This window comes from Lutjanus erythropterus, chromosome 13 (genome assembly GCF_056507025.1).
Source record: "Lutjanus erythropterus isolate fLutEry1 chromosome 13, fLutEry1.hap2, whole genome shotgun sequence".
Taxonomy (NCBI): domain Eukaryota; kingdom Metazoa; phylum Chordata; class Actinopteri; order Lutjaniformes; family Lutjanidae; genus Lutjanus; species Lutjanus erythropterus.
In genome coordinates, this window is record NC_139329.1 from 28,661,065 (window position 1) to 28,686,939 (window position 25,875).

General features: G+C 38.7%; 1 protein-coding gene across 2 annotated transcripts in view; it reads left to right on the forward strand.

Annotated features, from left to right (window-relative positions):
• The window catches only part of kcnq1.2 (potassium voltage-gated channel, KQT-like subfamily, member 1.2), a 220,935-nt gene that overhangs the window by 4,348 nt on the left and 190,712 nt on the right, over positions 1 to 25,875 (forward strand). For both annotated transcript variants that reach the window (XM_084733895.1, XM_084733896.1), the window contains exons 3-6: positions 17,017 to 17,107; positions 24,506 to 24,632; positions 24,821 to 24,899; positions 24,997 to 25,093. In XM_084733895.1, the coding sequence (XP_084590021.1) occupies positions 17,017 to 17,107; positions 24,506 to 24,632; positions 24,821 to 24,899; positions 24,997 to 25,093 (394 nt within the window). The remainder of the gene's footprint in view (positions 1 to 17,016; positions 17,108 to 24,505; positions 24,633 to 24,820; positions 24,900 to 24,996; positions 25,094 to 25,875) is intronic.

Below are 25,875 nucleotides of genomic sequence, written 5' to 3' on the forward strand. Positions count from 1 at the left end.
GTATCAGCCCTAAAAGCTGTTTAAAATTAAGTCTAGTTGACCGTCTGACTGCAGCTATACAGGTCTATGTGGTGTCCTCTCGTTAGCTCCAGTCCCTCTCTCTTTAATTACATCTAGTGCTGCTCCTTCCAGTATTATGTTCTGGTTCCCAGTAACAAAAGGAGAGGTGTCTGTAGCCTGCTGGCTGTCTGCGGTTGTTTTAAGATAACCCATCACAAGCAGGTCAGTGTCATCTGGTCAACCACACTTATCCTGCCCTTACTTGCAGTCAGCACATCAGCAACCTCATGCATGAAACATGGAGCTTCCATCTTGACGCTGCCTACCTGACCTGCCAGGAGAGCACTCTGACCTGCAGTTTTAATATAGCTTACATGAATCACTTCATAACAGACACTTAGGAACACTGTGTCTCCTTTATCGGTGTTAATATGCTCGGGCTGTGGTAAAGTTGGAGTGTTTAAACGTGATGTAATGGCTGGCAAAAGCATAATGCAGAATTTGCATTGGGAAATATGTTCCGGTGTCACTTACAATGGAAAATAATTGAAGATGTAGAATAAATAAGTAGTTCAAATAATGTAAAAATACATGCATAATACAGTTAATTTGATTAGAATAAGTTTTCAAATTCAAGAAGCTCAGTGAAGCGATAAGCACTGTAGCAGTTATCTTTAGCAAAAATGAAAATAAAACTCTTAGAAGCTGATTTCATGGCCAGGAATATCACCTAACATGTGACTAAAAGATCTTTTATGATCTCTGAAGTATCTCACAATTTAGTCCCAGACAACACGTCAGAATAAGCCCTGAGCCGATGGATTTAGATCAGATTAGATGAAAATATGAATGATAATAATAGAAGTTCAATTGAAAGGCCTCTTCTGAACTGTTTTACATTCAGCTGAATTACACATTGAGTGCAGCACGGATGCTTCAAAGTTCTGTATTTTAAGGCATTATTTTTCTGTACTTCACCCGTCATCATGTGTTGTTTGGGCACAGTTAAAACACGCTAATGCAGCATCTTGATCTGTCACCAACTCAGTCTGAGGTGTTAGGAGGATTAGTTGCTGCTGCTCCTGCTGCTATAGTTACAAATGCATCCTGGACTGCAATATTAATTGGCTGAGAGGCAGCCACCATATACCATGCTGTGTTGAAGTAGGGGTCAGGTAAACCAGAGCATAGTGTGGTTAAAAAAAAATCATATTTGTGTCCTTAGGGCCAAAGGATTCCAATATACTTGTTCAAATGACTTTCATTAAGGTCACATGATACCTGGTCATAAGTACAGTCCTTTACTATACAAATTGTAAGATGTTGATACTCTTATTGATACTACTGATACTACTACATAATTTGGTGCAAAAAAACAAATAAAAAGATGAGAAACGATTCCACAGTTATTTTGTTACTACTTTTAGTTTCAGAAATAACAGTTTAATTTGTTTCCTGAGTTACTGCATTTAGCTGCATTGTCTTTAATTTAGTAACACGAGCCCACACTTTTGAACATTCTGCCCTGTCAGCTGTTTATGTAGCATTAAATACTGTAAAGACAGATAGCAGTATCCTTTGTCCAGGAGCTTATCCATATGTCAACACTGAGCAGTCACGTCAGAGACATACTTTTACATCGTAAGACTTTTTTTAATACAGACACAAAACCATCCAAGTATTAAACCTGCAAAGTTTGAAGTCATTAAATCTTTTCGGACACTTGCTGATAAAGCTGTTCATCTATGTATCGTCTCCAAGAAATACAGTAATGATGAGAAGGGTTATTTTGAGTGTATTTATCATGACTGTCATCAGTTTTTCTGCCCACATGTTCTCGACATAGAGTATAATGCAGAATCTCACTTCTGTGGATTTGACTCAGCAGTTAGGCAGCTGTGGCCAAGAATAACTGGGGCCTGCTATGCAACTCTTGGCAACAATCTCAAAGACTTCGGAAAGGTCCCGTTCCTCCCAAATCATCCATTATCCAAACACATTTATCCCAGTGTGCAGTGCTTTAGCTCAGTTACCTAATCATTTAAACATTCATTCTAGGCCTAATGTTTAGTCATTAAAAATGGCAGGTACGCCCACCACTTTTCACCTCTGTCTGTGTGAAATTGGGCTTGAAGAGAAGTAGAATTAGTCTGTCTCATTAAGATATTACCATTGTCAGTCATAGGTGAATGGAAATAGTGCTGAGATTCTCTCTGGATGTACGTGTGTTTTGTGTGGCCTGCATTGCGGATAATCCGTCCCAGCAGTAATTGAGGCTCTAATGTTCTCCCCTCACAGTGGAGAGAGAACCTGAGCCTGTTCTTCATTTAATATTAAACCCCTCAGACTGATCCCCGCTGACACTCCTTTAAGTAACTCTTACTTGTCGATGGCTATCGCTGGTGGCCATCTATTCTCTTGGCCTCTTTAGAGATTGGCAGGGGAGAAGGGAGACATAAAGGGCCGAATGCAGCACTCATGACAGCCCTAATTGGTCTGCTCTAATAGGCCTGCTCTACATTAGGATGACACACACGCAGACAACTGACACACGCACACAGACACAGGTGGTTTCTCAATTCACCACCACCTTTATTGTGCTGACACCAGGATCAGCAGCATTTCCACAACTGCCAGCACACACGTTTGCATGCAGATACAGGCATGCATCGACCAGAACACACACGCATGCACAGATGTGCAAATGTGGTTGCGATGCACAATTAAATGAAGGGAAATCCACAAACATATTGGCTCACACAGGCTTATACTGTATATCAGAAAATGCACTCATCAACACTCCATCTGGCTGTTTCAGAACATCTGTCCAATCAACAGGTAGTGGGATTTCACACAGATTTATGGGTAGACATTTGACACAAATGAATACATGCGCAGTATACACCAGCACATTAAATATGTATATTGATGTGCATGCTTCTGTAACAGTTTCAATTTCATTTTGTTTCTGAAGCAAATGATTTTTGAAAAAAGTTTCTAATAGCCAAAATTTTGTGCCAGTATTTAGGCAATAAATATTGAGGCTGATAGATTGTCGTCCAGTAATAGAAATTTTATTCAAACTATTTGTCATTATGATAATTATAACTGAGAGCTGCAACTATTAGTTGATTAGTTGTCAACTATTAAATTAATCGACAACTATTTTGACCATCAATTATTTATTTTTTTTGTTTTGAAATTATTGGTTATGTTATTGGTATCTCCCATGAGAAGTGGGTATTTACTGGTTATTGGTATCAGCTGAAAAAAGTCCATATTGTATATTCCTACTAATATTCAATAATCATGAAGAAAAGAGAACTAGAGCTAATATGTTCATTGATTCACTGAGGGTTTTATTTCTGTCTAATACTCATTTGAAAGCTCAGAGGAAATTATTTCTTGTGGATTAGAGCTGCAGTGATTAGTTGATTAATTTATCTGTAGATCAAAGAAAATTAGTTACCATCTATTTTGGTAATTAATTGTTTCAAGTAAAAATGTCGAACATTTGCTGGCTTCAGCTTCTTGTGAGGATTCGCTGCTTTTCTCTTAAATGGCACTTTGAACTAAACTGTGATGAACATTCTTCCCAGTTTTTGACATTTTCTAAAGTACACAATTACTTGATTAATTGTGAAAATAATAGGTAGATTAATCGATATTGAAAGTAATCATTAGTTTCAGCCCTAATGTAGATTTGCATTTTGCTTTGGGACAGTGAGAAATCTTTTTATTTTTGCCTTCATTATTATTACTTTTTTAAAACTTTATTAACAACTTTGTAAACTTTATTTTTAGACGAGTGCGTCACAAAAATCATAATTATTTAACGAAGAATTCATTGCATAAAACTAATTAAAAAATAAATAATTGAACGAAATTTAAGTAGTTACAGTTTCAGTTACAGATCGTCGTCACAGAGTGTTCTCTCTTCTCTTGATGTTGGAAAACAATGAATTTTTAATATAAACAAATTTTACCAAAATGAATATATAGTATATTGAATGCCACAGTAGTCTGTCTGCCACGGACAGATTGAAACACTAACATACACGCACATGCCACACTAATGAGGACAGTCAGTCAGAGTGGGCAGAAATCCCTTGGACTCTGGACGGCATATGAGAAGAGTGTCCGAAAAGAGTCTTATGCAATGTCATGCAGACTCACCAGCGCACAGACAACCTGAGGCAATGATCCCCTTCACGTTTGGGCCACTCCCTCTGAGTCTTTTACATAACCCAAGGGAACGAACATGTACGTCCTCATGATTCCCAAATGCCCTTCTCATACTGCAAGCAGATTACAACCACACCTCTTGGTCCTCTTGTCCACCAGATCTCGCAGTTCAGTTTCCTACAGCGGGGGTCACGATGCACAACAAATGTACAAATTCATTTGAGACAAAAAAAGTGTGAGCTGTAGCAGAAAGAGAGAGAAACCAGAGACCAACTTCCTAACCATTAAAAACAACCTTGAATTCTGTCATTTGCAGTGTTTGCATTCAAAGTGTCATTATCTGATTAAGGGCATTTTTACTATAACATCATTATTCCACAGTCAGTTTGCAGTAGAAGAAGAATGCACCTGCTTATCCTCGTGAAAATGCAGTGGGCCAGATGTTGTCTGGAATCCTTGGTTCTGTCATGTGTTTTTATATCTGGACAGATTATTGAAATGGCTATAGTGAATCCCCTCCATCTATGTTGAAAGGGTAGAAAGGAAACCGCCTGTTGGATATCTGCTTACAAGAGATTACTGACTGAATGAAGTGTACTGTATGGGTCACTTCCATTTCTCAGCAGGAAGTTATGCATGCTGGGAAATACTTTGTAATGCTATTTTCTAGGGATCTAACGATACCCAAAACTCAAGACATGATAACACCCCCACAATAAAAATCCCTAATATTAAGTCAGTGGTATTTATCACGATATTAAAAAACAAAGAAAAATGACGACTTTCGTTAATTTAATAAAATAAAAGTGGCCAGCTATGACCTAAGCATGTGCAAAAAATGGCATGAATTGTCTTTGGAAATTAATGTTTGAATTATAGTATATTTACAATGCAAAACAAAAGAATTCAGCTGTCAGTAGTTAAGTACGGTATTGAGACTATTGAGACTTTTTCTGTTATGATATCGTGATATTTGATATATTGTTACATCCCTATTTTCTTCTTCAGTTAAAGAAGAAAACTTGTTCAATGTGTTGCAGAAGTTTAAAAAGTGACACCTGGTACAATATTAAAAGAAATGCTAATACTTCTTTAAGGTCCAGTGTGTAAAATGTCAAAGTTTTATTGGCAGAATATGGCAGAAATGGAACATAATATTCATAAGTATGTTTTCATTAGTGTATAATCACCTGAAAATAATAAGTGTTGTGTTTTTGTTACCTTAGAATGGACTGTTTTTATGTACAAAGGGCATAGGGCCTCTTCCACGGAGGCCGCCATGTTGAACCGCCATGTTTCTACAGTAGAACATAAGCCCAATCTCTCTCTCTCTTGCTCAACCAGACTCCTGTTGCAGTGACTCAGACCACAGGATCTGCCTGGTCTTTTAAAACAGTTAGTGCGGATTCACCAAAGTCACACAATAACACAAACAAGCTAAGAGATCAAAGCAGCAGTGGACCAACAACTCCAATGTCAAGCATGGTGAAATGACTGATTTGGCCCATGGAGCCTGGTTGGTTTGGAGAGAGTGCTAGTCGGCATAGTTTCCCAACAGACAAGGCTGTCAGACAGCAAGGTAAAGTGGTGAAAATATTGTAAATGGCAGCTCCGTTAGTAGAGCGAGTACGGAGGCTGTGAGTCCTCTGCAGCGGCTGTGGGTTTGTGGTTCATTCCCCCACTCTTTCTCCCCCTTTCCTGTGTAATTTTCAGCTGTCCTACAACCTAAAGGCATAAAAGCCCCCACCCAAAAAAATCTGTTTTAGCTTAGCTTTCTACACCTGTTCTCTTGCTGCCTGTCCAAACTAGGGATGTGCTGACTGCAATCTTGGAGTTAAGGAATATTTATTTCTCATTGCTCAGCTGTGACAATTAATCATCTAATTGATTATTAATTGACTCTTAAATTAATCAGCAACTATTTTGATAGTCAGTTAATCATTTTGAGTCATTCTTTAAGGAAAAATGTCTAAATTCTCTGATTTCAGCTTCTTAAATGTGAATATTTTCTGCTTTTGTCTCCCCTAAGACAGTAAAATGACCATCTTTGAATTGTGGACAAAGCAGTACATTTGAGGATGTTGACTTAATTGATAATGAAAATGGTCGATAATTTCAGCACTAAATGTGTGCATCAGCCAAACCTGCACATACTCATCAGTTATCAAACTGCCAAAAAGTATAGGTCTGAATTGCAAAGTTTTATTTCTTAAAACAACAACAAAATGTAAATCATGCAAATATTGATTTTTAGGTCTGTGCCTTCACAATGTAACAACAGTGTCTTAAATACTTACAGAGGTGTGTGAGGAAATTTAACTGAAAAGCTGAGTGTATTCACCTTTAGCTTTGTGTGTCATCGATGCTGAATCTGGCATTGATGTGGGGAAGTTACTGGTCATGAATGACCTCTCCTAACCTTTTCTGTCTTTATTCATCTTGCCCTCCAACCTGTAAGGAGATTTACAAGTATTCGGTGGGACAAGATGATGGCTAAGCCATGATAAAATATCCATGTTTGTGACTGGTGGCTGATGTGGTGTAATCCACCCTAAGCTCCTCCATGGATGGGATAGGGAGAGTCAGTAAAGAGCGAAGTCGAGGGCAGTTATGTCTCTGACTGTGCTCGCTAGGCCAGGGTAATTTGTGCACAAGTTTGTATTTTTTAAAATCACAAGCTCTTTTTCAGTCTCAGAATAGGGAAATTTCAGTGTTACCAATTTGTAAACATTATGTAAATTAAGTATGCCACAAGTGTGCAGACTATCTGCTGTAAACTGAACAGGATTACAGTAGCATAGGCAGAACTTTTCCAGCTTAAATAGACCATCTCATTGTAAAAACAAAAAGTTTAAAGTAAAAGTTGTATTAAATAAAAATAATCAGCAGGTATGTGACATGTTTAAATAGACAGTTGAGAAAGATTTACGCCAGTGGGTAAAACTCTTTGCACATGTTGCTGAAGAATTCTAACAACAATTTAGTTCTATCTTAGTTAAAAAGACAAGGTGTTCAGTTTTTACTGCCATCACAAGAGTACCCAGTCTATCTTATTATATACAGGATTATGCTCATGAATGCATCTCAGGTTTTTTTTTTTTTTTAAAAATGCTAAAAGAAAAATGAAAAAATCCTTTGCTGGTAAAGGATAGAGGCTAGCTGGGAAACTGGGTGGGACTTTGGCTTTCTGTTTGAGGGTGGAGTTTTAAACAGGCCAGAAAAAAACATGGCAGACACTGCAGTTTGTGGCTGTTTCTGAGAGGAAAGTTAATGATTTGGGTAAAGGTAAGTCAATGTAGAATCTTAAAACTGGTGTTGTAATGACTTAAGAGACATCTTAGAAGTTAATTTGGAAGGGTAGGCTGATGCAGACAGTCAAAACTACTGTTGGATTGTGACAATAAGCTTTGCTAGCAAAATGCAATACTTGCATGTCTGAATGTGAAATTGTGTAACCTTTGTGGTTAGTTTTGTGGTAATATTAGTTTTGGAGATTTAGCAAAATGCTAGGTAGCATAAGTAACATTGTTTCCTGTGTAATATTTAGCATGCTAGTGGCCTTGAGAGGCCTGGTTGTTTTGAACATGTGACGTTAGACACGTCTCCATTGTTTGATGGTGCAGGTAGTGTGCTTTGATTAGTAATAAAAAAAGAGGCCTTTCAGGTTTCAAAGAGTTGTTTGATACACAGTTTCACTTAGTCTTTGCTTTGGAGGGCAGTGTTTAGTGTGTGGGAGCAGGCAGCGAGATGTGGGAGGTGCTTCTGGGATGCCAGAATGGTCAGACTCAAAACTAGTTATCAGAAAGTTACCAAGTTGAAACCCATTGACTTCCTCATCCTTCATACGCTTTATGTAATACAGTGGCTTAAGGCAAATGTAGGTGTACTGCTACTGTTTTCACTCTCTGCATCCTAGAAAGCTTTTGATTCCAGCGTGTTTGACTTCAGTTGCAGTTAGTAGTGGATCTAGACTACCTGTCCAAAGGGGTCACCTGACAGGTCATGTGATTACAAAATGGTGAACTTAAAAGATAAAGAGGCTATATAAAATAGTGAACCCTGTAAGTACAGTAAATGTAATGAGCCCTGTAAGTGCAGGCCTAATTCATATGTATGATATATTTTAAACCATTTCAGTAAACCATACATACATAATATAATCATTAGGGAAAAAAGTCATCATAAAAACATAATGCATTATAAAAATGTATGTGTTCAGCCTAAGCAGATACGCTGTGAATACGTGCCTTGTTGAATGAGGTGGCTCTCTTTTCTTTGCATGGCTAAAGTATCAAATACTCAGAAGCAGTGAGATTGTTAAGAAGCAGGTTGAAAGTAGGTTAAAGTTAAGTTGGAGGATGGCGTTTACCTGTCAGTTCAGTAGATATATGATGATGCAATGTGATATGCACCCATAGGTGTCATTTACACTGGAGAACCTGCAAATGTGTCCCCGTCTCTTTTAGAAATGGTTGATTTTTGTCCCCATCACTTTTTAAAAGCATAATTTGTTTCCATCAAGAAGTGTTGACTAACAGATGAGAGTGTTTTGGGAATTGTTTATGTTCACAGGAAGAAAACGTACAATGAGTCATGATTGGTTGAACTCTTGTGAACACTTTGTTTATCTCATGTTAAAGTTTGCTGCACCACATGGGAACAACGAGACAGTTTAACTGATAAATGAACCTAAAGATAAGATTGATTTATCTTTATCTAATGTTGTTTATGTTAGTCCTTCACTTGTTTCTTTTTTTGTTATAATTTCAGGCACTAATATGTGATATTCTCTCCAAGTTGACTGAAATGCCCGGGTGCATCCTTCATTGATATCGGTATTGTTTGATTGTCTGTTACATGTGCTGTTGACGTTATGGCGACTTTCCGCATGTTGTTGACTCTGTAGTAGGCTATGAACTTTTGATGCACTGTTATGTCATTTTTTTTCTCCAACTCGCCCTCATTACTTTCCTTTGACCTCATACTGATATGTTGAATATGGTTTAAAGAATTTATTTTTATTTTTATCTTAAGTCCTTATATCCCCACCCCCCCCCACTTTTCAACATCAAACAAAATCCTCATATCTACCACTGAGTAGGACGAGACAAGAGAGGTTTAGGGCGAGACAACATTTAACAGTCAGACAGTTTAACTTACGTAAGGAGGAAATTCTCACCCAACCTTTGACTGATGACATGGGGCACTAAATTACATTTAATATGTCATTTGTTCATTTAAACATGTGGTTCTTAAACATGATGATTTGTTTGTCATTTCTATTTGTCTCTATTTGTATGGACCTGCTGTGTGCGTACGGAATAAAGTAAACTTAGTCAGCGAACCTAAATGTTTAACAGGACATCAGGTTAATATTGTAAAAAAATTTGATTGAATTATTCACCTTCAAAGACGTTGTGTTTTCGGTTCATAGCATGCATGGTTTGTGTGTTTGCATATTAATGGGCATGTATTACATAATCTTCAAGTGTAAACATTCTTGACACCCTGACTTTTGAGATCACAGTGTCCCTGCTGTTTGTATTTAGTGGATGCTTCCTAAGCTTATATTGCCTTAGTTTCACATTTGATGGAGACGAGGGTTCGGCGTGGCTCTGCGCTGTACTTATTTTAGTGAAGCTGGACGGATCTGCAGTCAATAATACTCGCTAAAGCCCCAGCTGTTTTGTTTTAATCAGATCCCAGGGGTTTTGGCCTGGCTAAATAAGGTTAGCTAATGGTTGTGAGTGACCCAGTCCCGTCCACAGCAAACACCTCCTGAGCTACTATGTGTACACACCCTGACTAAATGAGGCATTCCAGCGATACTGAGTGTGGATTTTTTTGTGGCAGGACACGTTGAGCAGCGGGAACCGAATGCAGTTTTCAACCAGCAACAGCATTGTGCGACAGAGGTGTGATACACCGGAGAAATGTCACCGAACGTGGATAAAAAGCAACCCTGTTTTTTTGCGTCCGTGCTGGTGAAAGCTGTGGGTGGAGGTGATATGTTTTGAGGTTGCCTGTCTGTCCATTTGTCCTTTGGTCTGTCCCATTTTTGTGAACACCGTATGTCAACACATGTTTTTGGCCAAAGCTCAAGACTTCATACACTAATTATGGCACAATTTCACACAAATATCTAAGCAAAACAAACATACTTCATTATAATACATACTGCAAGTATTATAATGAAGTATGTTTGTTTGGTACAGTACAGACCACAAAAAATGTCACATCTTCATGATTTTATTAGCTCTTTTCACTGAAATCAAAAATTGTGATGCAAAAATGATCATTCCCACTAACATTGAATCATATTGCAATCTCAATAACTGTCAAAATAATCACAATATAATTTTTCAACCATATTGTGCAGCCCTTGGATAAAATGATGAAGTGATGACATTTTATATCTAAGAAGTCAAAGGTGACATAACGTTCAGCTCTCTGTCAGTCTGTAAAAGTGAAAGATGTTTTTCACTGGAAATTTTCCCCTGGAAATATATACTGTACATGCAATAACCTGTATTTTGCCAAAAATGCACTTAATACATTTGAGTGGAAATTAGACTTGATTTGTGTCGGTATGATCCATAAGAAATCCTTTAATCAGCCTGATCCTGGTGATAGGTTCGTCACATCCCTGTTAGGTACTAATAAAATACTTTTTTACTGTTGTGATTCCACATTTTTAGTCAAGAATTAGCTGCAGCTTTGTGCTAGATGGCCTGCCTAGTGGATGTTATCCCATTGCTGGTGCAGGATGTGGAGTCCCATGGATATTGCATTGAACTGTTATCCCTCTAAAACAAAACGAATGCGCTGAAGGAAAACTCAGATTACATGACCTCATCAGTGGCCTACATGACTATGACATCATATTTATGCTTATCCTAATAAGATGATCTCCTTTCAACACAAGGGAAAAGGGTTTTGAATTGACTCTACCTGCCCTCAACTTAACCTGCCATGTCTGTTTGGTCTATTCCTTCCCAAAAGGCTGCTAATGCCACTGCCCGAAAGCCTGGCAACAACGGATAACACATATTATTATTCCCATTGGCCAATAGCTGCACACAGCAGATTAAAGAACACACACTGGGCAATATTATTATAACAAAATACATGTGACAGTGGTGAGGGTTTTCAGCTGGGATTTCCCTTTTTAACTCGACCTGTGTGTGGTCTATGCTCATATCTGCTAAGATTATCTTTCTTTTCATTAAGTATCTATGAAAGATCTATACCTGAGGTGTTTTATGAGCTAGCAGTATTCAGGAAAAAACCCTGCCTGTTGAACGAGGTCTCAAACACGCAGAATTAAGAGACGGATCCATTAAATCTTTGTCATGTAAACACTGACGATACCAAAGAATCTTCCACAAATAGGTCAGAGGAGGTTAGATCGGTGAGGCAGTTTGGAGCAGCAAGTGCGGATCAACAGACTAATAAATAGAGGGAGCTTGATGTTTTATTCAGCAACACCAGTTAAAAACAAATATTCATCAATGTCACCCCGAAGCTCTGCGGTTCAGGGGTGGGACTGCACTGCATAAAAGCTGCTGGGTTCCAGCGCTACTGGAACATTATCCTTTATTCCTTGATTTCTTACTCTACCTTTATTTCTTTAAATCTTAACCTAAGCTCATGTATCATCATCTGTTAATCTCTAAGCACAGTGCCACTGTTTTCACTAAAACAGAAATTCTAAATCACGTTTTGCAGAAGTCTAAGCACAAACTGCACGATCTAGCAGACTTTATTCACCTGCAAAAATGCCACACCCTAATTACTGGTGTCTTACCTGTTGAAATTCAGTTGGGAAAACAATTCAATCGCCAGCAAGAGAATAAAAGAAACCTCATGTGATCTTTCCTGTGCTGGTGGAAAAAAAATAGAGCTGCACATTGTGTTCTGATTTCAACAGTACGTCCCCAGAAAGACAGTCATACAGTGAAGTTTGTCATTTTTATTTGTCAGTGCAAATTCTGTGAGTTTTGCCAAAGTAGGGAACATCTGGGCATTCTCAGATCTCTAATGATGTTGCTCTGTCACCTATACAGTATTACTCTAGAAAGCTGCAGTGTGAGTTTAGCCCTATTGGGGCTCATGGGAAAGATGGATTTGCATTGAATTTTGTCAATGCAATATTTATGATAGATTCACAGTATTGTATGTACCGGTATTTAAGTTGATTCTCTGTGTTAGATATTTATATGATCAGTTTTGAGAAGAGACAGCTGGGTGCAGTGTTTTCGTTTTGCAAGAGATTTGTGGAGTTTTGAAAAAAGAAAGTGAACTCCTTTCAGTTTAGAGTTGTGAGAAACTATATATTGTAGCTATATTTGCAGGAAAATGATTGGGAGAAACTAGGGCTGGGCGATATACCAGTTCGTACCGAAAACCGGTCTTTATTTTCCTTATATGAATTTTTCATATACCGCCATACCGGTGAATAGCCCAAACAACGTCCAGAACGTGCGCGGCGGCAAAGTGTTTCAGCGGGGACCCATTTCACTGCTGCACACCAACACCACAGGTATGCTTGCTTGAGCGTGTGTACTAGGGATGTTCCTGACAACTAATTTCTCTGTTGATTAGATGCCAAATTTAATTTAGAATAGTCACTAAGAAAACACAAGGCAAAATTTATTAATTTATAATGTTAAACACTGTCCGAAAAAAAATACTGTGTGTATTAAGAGCCATTTGAAGACGTTAATCACAGTCTACAATCGCCAAATCGTACTTGAAATGCCGCTGAAATGCGCGCTACTTCGCGCTGTGCAATACAAATCTTACACGCTTATGCTTCACCTTTTTAGACCGAAGAGGGTCAAAGTGTCTGCAGGTAAAGGACCCAGAGCTAACGTTAGCTTCCAGCCTGACACACAGTGTGGCTAACGTTAGCAGCTAGTTGTAGCAGCAGCAGCTCCGCCTGCAGGTTTATGTCTGTGTCTGTGCTTAATGCGGTCACATTTCTTCAGTCGAGTGAATATATATCAGCTTATTCTGTCACAGTCTACAATCATCTGTCCGACCTCGCTGATGTAAACATCCGGTGTTGCCACGGCGATCGGTTCATACAAGCAGGGTGAGAGGGGCCGCTGTCTGACAGAGACGCAGCCCCGACTAGTGGCGTGCGGCAGCAGATAACTGGCATCATGCATGAATGAAATATTGACGAATATTTCATTTTTAAATATTTTAAATGACTAGCTAGTATTTCTGGTGCCGACTAGCGTGGGTGGGGACGTTTAATTGTATAGTCGTCCATGTGATGGTAACCATACTTTGAAGGGGCCATGCTTTTACCTGTCTGGACATAAAAAACACCTGATACAGTCCTTGTGACAGTAAAATGGGCTATTTGAAGACAATCAACTGCAGTAATTCTGTTCTCAGTAGAAGAAAATGTGGGTAAGAACACTGTTGCATGAAAAAAAAAAAAACCGTCAAATACCGTGAAACCGATATGATTTAAAAAAAAAAACGTGATATGAAAATTTCGTCATACTGCCCAGCCCTAGGAGAAACTGTACAACCTTGTGTTTATGACTGCTTTAATAAAACTGGCTCATTACTGAATTCCGTGACCGAATCCTGTTCGTGTTTGACTTCACATGATGTCCTGCGTGTTGAATCATTTGCTTTTAGTGGAAATGTACACCCTACAGAGGGATGGATTGGCCCTAAGCCTAGTTTTTAGTTGTCATACACACCTCAAATCCTTCAGTCCCATATGTCGAGGACGCTATTGCCAAGGGCGTGTCCTGCCATGAAATCTCACTCTACCATCACAAAATGTGGCTGGTTGATTTCAGCGGAGGGTTGACTATCACGCTCCGATCACAGAGGACACGCTGTCCCAAAGAGAGGACCGTTCAGTTTAATTCAATTCAATACAACTTCATTAATCCCATCAGGGGCTTTTTTTGGATCAGCTTGTTGTACATAAATATAAAACACACAGTAGCATACAAACAACAAATCATGATGCCAAGGAGGTAATGTGAAATAGAATCTATAAATGTTGCTCAAGCAGAATAAACAAGATCATATAAAATCTTACACCAACAATGACAGTGGTTTAAAAAAATAACAAGGAGCATTCAGTAGACGGATTGCAGAGGGAATGAAAGATTAGAATAGTGGTTAGTTTTACGGGAAGGTAAAACCAAGAAGCCAAGTTTGTTGCTTTTCTGAGGATTTGTTGGTTGCAGAAAGAACTAAAATCTCTTTGTTTAACTCCACTCACTCTACAATAAGGTTGTGAAACTAGCAGATACAAGAAAAACTCAAGAGGCCCCCAAGAAAGGACTGATTAGAAAAGGCAAAGGATGTCTGGACCAAAACCAAAATAGCATCCTGTACTATCACAGTTAAATGCACATGACACTTCTGAATCTTAGGGGTGACATGGCCTCGGTTCACCGTCTTGTTGATGACCAGCTTTCTTATGGGTCCAGAAATACACTCAGAACATTATGCTCCAGTGCTTTTGCGTTTTGCTTGAATTTGTGTTTTAAGCAGGGTCCAAGAGAGGGAGGAAGAGGCGTGTGTGTGTGTCTGTGTGTGCTTTGTGTGGTGTCGAGCAGTAATCCTCCGAGTAAAATCACTGTCCCATCTGGCCAATGTGTCATAGTCTGTGTGTGTAAGGGGAATCCTCCTTTAGGAGAGTCTTACCCTCCATCACCCCACTTTGTCTTACGCACTCTGAATAACCCGAGAGGGCAGAAATGAGCATGATCTTTTTAAGGAAAGCACACCTCGTACCTATTTCTTTAAATGAACTGGGTGATATGGGTGTCCAATATGCAGATGTGGCTCACAAGGAGGTCTAATTTAGTAAGATGCTTCTCTTTTGGGAATATTCCCCCCCAAAAAAAGGGGAAAAAAAGAGAACTGAATGGCGTCTTCGATTAATGTAACACTTACAAGTCTCTCTTTTGTGTGGGAGTGTATATGTTTCCGCATTATTTTGTATGTTACATGATTAACAATAAACAACAGAATCTTACATAACCCTTCTAGCATATGGCATGTAATCCCACTTGTAGTACACAGCATCATAATGCACCCACTGCACTGTGTTTTTAAAAGACAGCTCAGAAAGGGTGATGGTGCATGCAAACACTCATAATATGTCATGTAAAAGCACTTAAAAGATGTGTTCCAAGGATTATGCCTGGTATGGCGAAAATGCATACAACTGACTCTGCTCATAATCCTATTCGGGCAGGAAAGACCAAGCAAACCCCTCACAAGCCTCTCAGAAAATTTCGAATGAATGAATCAAAGAGTAGATGGACACGTGGTTTAAGAAGTAAAAACACTTTTTATTAAAAAAATCAAAGCGGCTACAAGGATTTGTGTTAATTTTGGAGGCTCCCGTGGAGCAAAGTGGTAGTGTTTCCACCACCGAAACCACAAAGTATAACATCAAGAATAAAAGACAAAAGAAGTCCATCCTGCTTTGTTTTGAATTGGCGAACTTAAAACTCACTGAAACTTTGCCTAGAAAAATGTAAATACAGGCTCGTTTCACTGGATTTCAAGGAAAATCTGGCCCAGTGGACGGCATTAAGAAAAATAATACAGTAGTAGCTGATCCTCTCACTGATGGTTTTGTTTGTTTATGTCGATCATTTAGAGGCCTCAGTATTAATCTGAGAGAGTTTAAAGGTTTTATACTGAAGTATCAAAAGAAAATGCAAGTGATGCTTAAATTTCAAAAAAGAAAATCTTGACACTGATTTTTGATCAGAATTATTTAAATTGAAAACAGCTTTAGGCTCCACAAATAAAACAAATAAATAAAAGACACAATAATGAAACAATCTGCCAATAAACACCCATAAAAGGTGATTTAGATATGGTGTATTTGAGACTCGTTTTTATTACAGTGGTATTTTTTTAAAAAACAAATTCTGTGATTTCATTGAGAATTATCTTGGCCATAATCTGTAAGATATTTGAGGAAAAAAAACCCCAACGCTTTAGCAATTAATCAAGAACATAATCAGCAGATGAATAATTTGTTGCAGCAGTACCTCAGTCCCTCCTCTGTCCTCTGCTCTCTGCCTTTGCTCTCACTTAAATCTCATTTTCCCCTATATCCACCTCTCCCTCCTTCCTGTTCTTCCTCCTTTACCTTCATTTAGGTGAGCTGGTAGTGGATGTTCAACCCGCGAGGCTATGTTTGTGGACTATGTATATACACTGACAGATGGAGCGTCTCGTTGGAATGTTTCAGTATTGCTAGGAGACGTGGAAACATCCTGTCAGCTGTTAATACAGGCAGATTGATGACAAAAGGAAAAACAGAAAACGAGCCTTGAAGTCTTTGCAGGACAACTGGCTGGTAGACACTTTTCGCTTTGTGGAAAATATTATAAATCCAAACTTAATTCCTTGTAACAGCTCCCATTACATACACCCAGAGTTTCACATCTGCCCTCTGGTTCCCTTTCTAGAGTCTCATTAGCCAAAACCAACAGATACAGATACTCTTTCATAACGTCTGTCATCTCTCAACTAAACTCTGAAGAAAAGGTCATTTAAGCTGCGTACCCGTTCATTAATTTGTGCTTACTTATGGTTTGCTGGTGTGCTGTGCAACCAATTATCATACGGGGACAAATAAAAGGATTGTTTCAAAATGTGCTCATGGTGAATTAGAAAGATAAATACTTATGTGAAGGTCAGATTCAGAAAACAAAAATTATATATTAAAATTATATATTATAGCATTTTTTTCTATTTTGTTATTTCTATAATTGGGACAGTGAGTGATATGTGTTGAAAGCTTGTTTTCTCTCCCCACAGCTTCCTTATGGTCCTGGTGTGTCTAATCTTCAGTGTTCTGTCCACTATAGAGCAATATGCTGACTTCGCCACAGGAACGCTCTTCTGGATGGTGAGTACTTTAATTCTGCTGAGATCTCAAACATACAACTTTCACAACTTTACAAAATTCCACAAATTCATAATTCCATCATGTTGATTGTACATTTTAAAGGGAGGGTTCATCTAAAATCTGTATTTTACCTCTTACATATATAGCTGTTTATCCATTTAGATAGTTTTGTTGTGAGTTTCCGGAGTAACAGCCGTAGAAATGTCAGTCTTTTCTGGATTTAATGGAACTAGATGGCACTTGGTTTGTGGTGCTCAAAGCACCAAAAAATACAAAAGCAGTGTCTCTCACCAGGAATCATGACCCGGATACTCAAGATAATCCACACACTTTGTTGTGAAGCAGTTTCAAGTAGGAACTATTTTCTTTCCAATATATGCATGAGGAGGCAGACATCTTTTACAACTGAAATTTCCAAAACCCTGCAGCTCACACCAAAACAATAGATGTATAAATAGCACTATAGGCCAGAGGGAAAAAAATGTATTTTTGATTTTGGTGTGAACTGTCCCTTAAGAACATTTTGTCACATTCATTCTAGGGCATTATATCTGTTGTATTGAGAGAATGGATTAAGTGATGCTTCCTTAACAATTAAGACTTCAGTTTTCCTTTTTCCCCCTCACGATTAATAATCAATATATATTTTCTTAGAGAATAAAAGAGTGACAGATGGCCATATAAAGCGATTATAGCTGCACTGCAGTACCCTCCTGTGTCCACATGATGGAGACAGAAGATCTCGGCTGGGAGGGATTGTACCCGCCATCTTACACCTCACTCTAAAGATATTACAGAGCTCAAAAAGACTGATCACTTTTTGTCATTGCAAATGTCATCACACAACACCTGTCATCTTGTACTGCATTCACCCAAAGCCCTGTGCAGTAAGTAGCACGTAAATACTGCACAGTATTAGCATGGGAATGGTCAGGAGCCGGTCTTTAAATCACAAAAACACTAGTTATGCAGAAACATTTGGCTCCACACAGACTGTTCTTGCTGATACTTGCTGGTAAATTGACTTTTTTTGTGGCTTATTAGGCTATTAAGGCTGCTAAGTGATGCAATAAATCCAGGCCTTACAACAGGTAGAGAAAATTATGGCTGCTGTTTGGAAACTCTACAAAGGGCTTGCATCATCTGTCTCTCGCTGGCACACTGTGAATATAAATACACACGTAACTACTGCGTACTCGCACACAGTTTAAACAGACATTTACACAAAGGCCGCACATACACACAGACACGGACGGACACACAATCGCAAAATACACACATGCACCACCTCCTGAGTCCCGGGGGCAAACAGAGGACAGAGTGGACACTGTGTTCTGTAAACTTTTGGCCAGTGCCCTTTGAAGACCTACTATCACGGTTATTCATTTATTTTTTTAAGCAGGAAGAGCCAAATGCTCTCGATCATTATCCCAAACTCTGTTTTTCTCTCTTTCTTTCCTCCTTCCACCTTTTTTCAGTTGCTTCAGCAGACCAGCAGTAATCAGCCTATAAAGACATAGAGAGGAATTAAAAATTTCTTCACACAAATTACTGTTAGTCTTAAGTCCTGAAATGTAGAATGCTGCTTATTTGTACACCTGGCAGTCTGTTTGTGTGTATGCATGTGTATTTGTAATGCATGGTTTTAGTTCAATATTAATTGTGAGATAAGATAATACCTTATCTTGTGTGTGCGTGTGCATTCATGCACTTGTGCCAGCATGTATGTGTGTGTGTTTGAGGGGGTGGAGCTCCGTGAGTGGTGTCATGGTGGTATATAGTGGTGGTAGTAGCTATACTTAGAAAGTTCAGGGTTAGCCGACATCCGTGAATCACAGGCTGCTTGTTTTGGAAGGCAGAGGGGACATAAGTCCTTGAGGATATTTGGCCTTCAGGGCAGCTGCCAAAGTAAAGCCAGCCAGGCCGACCAGGAGGCACAGGAGCAGTCACACACACACACACACACACACACACACACACACACACACACACACACACACACACACACACACACACACACGTCGCACGGGTCTCTTCTTCATCCTCGCTTCTGCACAGGTCTTGTTCATTGGACATTTACATTTTTTTAAAACATATTAGCTGACGTATATAGTATGACATACAAGACTGAGAGGTCCAATATTTCAATTTTTTTCAAACGACAATGGAAATAACAGCAAAAACAAACAAGATTTTCCATTAATGACCTGCTCTCTGTACATTATTCTGCCTATCACATTTTAACTTACCCTAAGAAATTACACAAAATATTAATTTTAAAATTATTTTATGAATTTAAAAATTAAGCTATTGCTTCTATAGAATCTATTGCTTCATTCAAGTGGAATCCGTGTACTCATAATTACCACACAGAAGTTGTGAGCAGAAAACAGAAAACTTCAGCTAAAGTTTTTGTGAACACCACATGAGGGGTCGTTCATGTGGGCTCATTTCTTAAATATGGTAAATACGACCACAGTTGAACCCACCTTTTGATCAGAACTGTGCCTGCAGCAATGGTAATATCAGACTGAATTGTCAATTCGTTACACGTCATTTCCATATATGGATTTCACTGGAAGGAATTGTCAAACTGTGAAAAAAAGCACTGAACAGCAAAATCAGTGATTACAAATTAGAAAAGATGAGATTCTGTGGATTAGAGTTCACCCAAAGTTATTTTAAAAATGAGTTAGTACAGTTATAAAGGGAAGGGAAGATTTATGAGAGAGAGTAAATAGATCTATGGCAAATCCAGTCCTCATTTTGACTTGTGGGAGCAATTGCAGTGGTTATTGACCCCAGAAGTGATTCATTTGTTTATAGAAATTATGTCAATGAATCAAAACTAATGGAACAGCATTGTACTGATGTTTACAATCCATGAGCATGAGATAATATTCACCACATGACAAGGACCTAACAGGATCTAAACTGGTCGGTGAGATTGCATGCATGTGTGCTTGTGTGTGTAGAGCTTGTCTGCTGCTAATCTCACATATTAAAGGACCGATCAGCCTAATTGTTTTTGTGCACAACCGGATTATATGCTGATAAAGTTGTGTGATTCACAACTCAGCTGTGGCCTGAAGTATCCCACGCTTGTTAATGCAATATCTCTAGAACGCCTTGAGGGAATTTCTTAAAACTTGGCACAAATGTCCACCCGGACTAATGAATTTATTAGATTTTGGTCGTCAAAGGTCGCTGTAATCTCATGTCCATCTGACTCTCATGAACTTGATATATCAGGAACCCTTGGAGGGAGTTTCTTCAAATTTGGTAGTTGTGGTGGTTGTGGTGACCTCACAAAACATATTTATGATTTGTGGCCATAACTCAACAATTCATATGCTAACTAGAAGAGTGCATTCAGTAAAGTGCAGATCCCCATCAGGCAACAGACGGGAAAGATGTCACAGTGAAGTTGACCTTTGACCTTTTGGATATAAAATGTCTTTACCTCATCATTTCATCAAATTAGGTATTTGTAATTTTGTATTGATTATGAAATGAAATCTTGACTTATGTGTTTAGTGAGGTCAGCATGACCTTTGACCTCCGAAATCTAATCAAGTCATCTTTGAGTCCAAGTAAACATTTTGTGTCAAGTTGTGTTCACAATGATGGGATAGCCTGAAAACATAATGCCTATAGCCACGAAACCATAAGGGCATAAAAGTCATACAAAAAGTTTTCTCAAGGTTTTTCCAAAATGGTGAATCAGAGAGGTCTTTCAGCACACAGTCATCATGAAAGTGCACAAACAAGACTAGGCTGATCGGTCCAGCAGAATTCGAGATTAGCTGTGGAAAAGTGTGGTAGTTCAAGTGATCACGATTACATGATCCCCTCCAATAATTACGACAAAATCCATCAAAATGTTGGTGATTACAAAAGGTTACATGCAGATGCTCTTTTTGGGTTGCCTGGTTGAGATCTTCACTCTACTGAGTGCATTCTTCTGTCTTATTAATTAACTCTCATGGAATTAACATCATTATCTGCAATCCAACATTATAACAAGGCTATTACTTTGGATTGTGCACTATCCATGAGTTTCAAAAGCTTTTGAGTCACTTTATGTCAGTGTTTTTGTTTTTGTGCACCTCCCTTGTAGTAGGACTCACAGATGAGGCAATCTAATCACATTTTCATCTGATACTGTAATTCCCAAGCAGCTCTTTCAATGAGCTTCATCCTCGTCTGGCTTGACGAGATTATCGCTGCGCACACAGGCGGCTGTTTTCAGTAAACACGTAGTTGCCAGTTTCTGATACGCATACAAAAACACCCCAACATCTGGGTGACCCATTTTATGGAATTATTATGACTAATCCCTTCAAATTCCCCCAAATCATGTGTACCTTTGACTTTCAAATGTTACCCAGATGTCATAATAACTAAACTCGATGAATTGGGATGCTGTGGGCATTTTGTGTGTGTTGGTGCTGATGTTTTGGTTTGACTGTGTGAAAATTTGAGGGGATGCTTGCTAGTTTAGTAACACACGATGAACATTATTGACCCAGTTTTATGGTAACACCAGAGGTTTTGCGTATATAGGATACAGACCGGCCGAAACAGTGGGGTGTGTCCCCTTTTGAATTAAATTGTGACCAACTTGTATGCATTCATGTCGAGTTAAACAAACCATTGTTTCATAGACATGTTTAGTAATTATTTTGTGACCTTGCCTAAACCTGAGCATTTGCAATGCCTTAATAAATTAAGGTAGATCGGTCAGCCTTCAGTCTTACTCCGTCCAAGTGGATCAATGAGCCAACAGTGACCAGACACTGCTGATATTGAAGTACCAGGTATAGTTGGGCTAAATGTTGTCTGTAAATAACAGAGCCTGTTAAAAACAACAGTTTGATCTAAGCTAGGGTGAGATTTAGCCATGAATTATCATTCTCTGGAGGCTTGGACATTCTTACCGGTCTCCTTTTGGTATCCCTTTCCTTTCCAGGAAGGATGTGGGACCAGAGATCACGATGGATTCATGTTTATTTGTTTTACATCCTGATACACAGCAGTTTTTTTTTTTTTGGCATTTTCCTATCTATCTCATTACATGAAGCCTAAAGGCTGTGGTGGCTGGACCTTGTGATGTATTGCTGGTCTGATGTATGCAACTATCGAAAGTTCGAGACTTCTTTGTCAGTAATATATTCAACTTTACAACAACAAACTGTTTAAAATTGTGCAATTGTGGAAATTAACTTTCAGACAGAGCTGTCCATGGATTATACAGTGTTATATAGACAGCAGCGCAGACTTGAAATGTAGTCTGTTACCCTCCTACACAAACAATAAGGCTATGGCTGGCTGGTCAAGTTCAACTGAGATGGATGTTATAGGTAGCTTGGTCCCAGACCTCTGAATGCCTGCCCAGATCTTCGATTTGTTCAGCGATCCAAATCTGAATGAATGAAGTGAAACCAAATGGTAATTCAGTCTGATTATCAGGCTACGTTATAGAGATTTACTGAACCATTTCTGCCCGTCTCTGTCTTCGGTTCTGCCTCTTTAACTTTCTCCCTCTTTGTCTTTAACTCAGTGACAGAAAATGAGCAATTCATGGAAATGAATAAGGGGGTATAGGAATCCTAGGCCTGGTGACTCAAGCGCAAAATTAAAGCTGTAAACATGGTTAATTAATGAAAATAGGCAAACTGACAATTTAGAAAGTGGCAAACAGGATCTGTCCATCTGTCTGCCCTGTGACTATAATGACCCCAAGAGACGCCTCAGGTTGTTTTCCAAAATACCTTTGCAAAAGAATCACCAAATGTACACATCAGTGCATTTTCTCTATGTGCCAATACTGGAGCGACACTTTTGCCAGCCAGAATAGTGTCTCATTTGACTGACAGGTCATTGTTTTGGGGCTCTGTGGCGCTGTGTTATTGCAGCAGGGCTCACGGTGTTAAGTTTCATACAAGGGGCGGTCAGGGAGCAGCCAGTTCAAGCAATCAACGAGATGGCCACCCACATGGTCTTTGGTTTTAACAGACAGTATGGTGACTAAATATTATGCATACACGGTGGCCAGGAAAACGAGACAGACAGGCTTAATTAATTCACAGAGGCACACATGAATGCAGATAACAGAAAAATAAATGCACAACGGAACACAATTTAAAAGCAGCAGCCTCAGTAGATATGCAGGTGCATATACTGTAATTATAACTCCTAATCAAGCCTACATTTTTCATAATAGTACCTTCAACTGCTGCAGGAAGGTTTACAATTATAAAAAGATCTCAACAAACCAGTTGATCTCCCATTCCTGTGAACTGGGACAAATCAGCCATGGATTCACAACTTCAAACAATTAAAAAATACATTAAAAGCCTTCAAAATCTAACATAGGAGCAAAAATTGTATTTTATTTCTGAAAATTTTGACCCTTTACACTTGTGTTACAGATTACTGTCAGCTTTGTTAAATTCATACAGAATTTAATCAGGGATAAAAACGAATAACTATACCCTGCTCAAGCACTGGTGAGCTTTTTTTTTCTCCTGACAAATTGATTAAACAACATTGCTAATATCACACAGATGTGTCTCAACCATGTCAACTCCGTAGATTCTCTAAATCAAAGCTAAATAAGAATTATGGTTTAAATGTGTATTTTGAAAAAAAAAAGTCTGGACACGCCCCTGTATGTGACATCAACTGAAGTTGGATGTCAGTTTGGTGTCATATATTATATATATGTTTATCATATATCTATATTGTATGTATTAAATAAATGTTAAAGAGGATTTGTAATATGAGTTTACATCAAGAAAAATTTTTTTGATTCTGACATAGCCATAAAAATCGCTGTTTATAAATTAAAACACTCAGAGCTTGACCCACTGAAAGATTTAATAGCCAAGAGTTTCAAATATATTTTTGCAGCATAATTGAAGAGCAAAAGTCAAAACCCCCTAAAAATCTGGTTTGGTCCCGGTTCTCAAGAATGAGTGTTAGCCCTCTTATTTGTTCGGCAGCAGTGTTATGGCATTTCATCCTCTGGCTTCAATCACTTAGCCATTGACCCTGTCTCAATATGGGCTGTCATCAGCCCTGTTATCAACCTCCATCTCTCCACCTGGGTGGTTGGGTGATCTTGGTACTACTAGACCACCTCGGTGTCTCTCTTTCTCCTTCTCGCACACCTGCCATTACCCTCTCATATCACATCGTAAATCTCGGTGATTGATTATAATGGCCTTAATGCTTTTAGATTTGCGTTAATGCATGTCACAGTGTTATCAATGCATTTAGGAATGATACCTTATCTACTTCCACATCCTCCCGTCCTGTATGTGTTTCACAATTATTGTCTATGTACAGTGGATAAATGTAACCCTTGCTCTGTGTTTGCATTGTGCTCCGCAGGAGATTGTGCTGGTGCTGTTCTTTGGCACAGAGTATGTGGTCCGGCTGTGGTCGGCAGGCTGTCGCAGCAAATATGCAGGCATCAAAGGACGCCTCCGCTTTATCAGGAAGCCCATATCAATCATAGGTGCACCTGGCATTTTCCTTTGCTCCCATTTTTTACAACGGATGTCATGAATTGTTCTTGTATATCAGCAACTTAGATCATTCATGCAATGTTAGGCTTTACTTTAGTACAAGTTTTCATTGACACTGAAGTGATTGCAACCTTCTTTTTTGTTTCTCTTTTACTGTCTCTTTCTGTCTCTCTCACAGATTTGATAGTGGTCATTGCCTCAATCATTGTGCTCGGTGTAGGATCCAATGGCCAAGTGTTTGCCACATCTGCCATCAGGTAGACTGACCGTTTTGTTCTGCATTTTACTATTAATTAATAGCTGGACAGGAATCAGAAGATCATGACACAGATGAGGCGGTGTTTTGTGTTGCAGGGGAATCCGTTTCCTTCAAATCCTTCGCATGCTCCACGTGGATCGACAGGGTGGGACATGGAGGCTGCTGGGATCTGTAGTCTTTATTCATCGACAGGTAGGTTTAAATTATTTCTGCTAACTCTGTTAATCCAGTGTCACATGATTTTTATAAGAAACATCAGCTCTTAGTTTTCTGTCTGTTGATCTAACTATTTACCTGTTTTAGCATATAGCCTTTTTAATCATATATCAACTGACCCAAACAGACTCAAACAGGCTTTGCTGCAATTTTCAGCAGTGATCCAGAACTGTTTTTTGTTTGCAATATGATCGAAAGTATTTATTTAAGGTAACAAAAATTGTTTTTGAGCAAAAATAAGCACACAAAATACATTAACATCACCTAAAATTACCTAAAGCAAGGCTGAAAGACATATTTAGTAGAGCTATTAGTCATTGTGTTCTTGTGAGAGTTTTCTGTTCTCAGGTCTCTCTTGCAAAAGAGATTTTAATCTCAGTGAGACTGCCTGACAAGATGAAGATAAAAAACACTTTTAAAAGTACTAAATATGTCACCATGTACCATCATGACTGCTAAACAGTACACCGAAACATGTTTCTGAAAACATTTTAGGTGAGAAATGGGAACAGAATCTTGATCAATGAACTTTCCATCGGAAATGGCAGCGTCTAGAAGGGAATCCTAGATTTATGAAACTCCTGCAAGATTTGTGTGCATTGTTTGTTTATGTTTTGTAATATAACAACACTTTGTTGTTTGTCTGGGTAGGATTGGGGACATAAAGCACTTAATTTGGGTTAGGGAAAGATCATTTGTGGGAGATCTTTAGCAGATCTTGGGTTCCCTTTTAGATATGAGAAGCAAAATGATGGCCG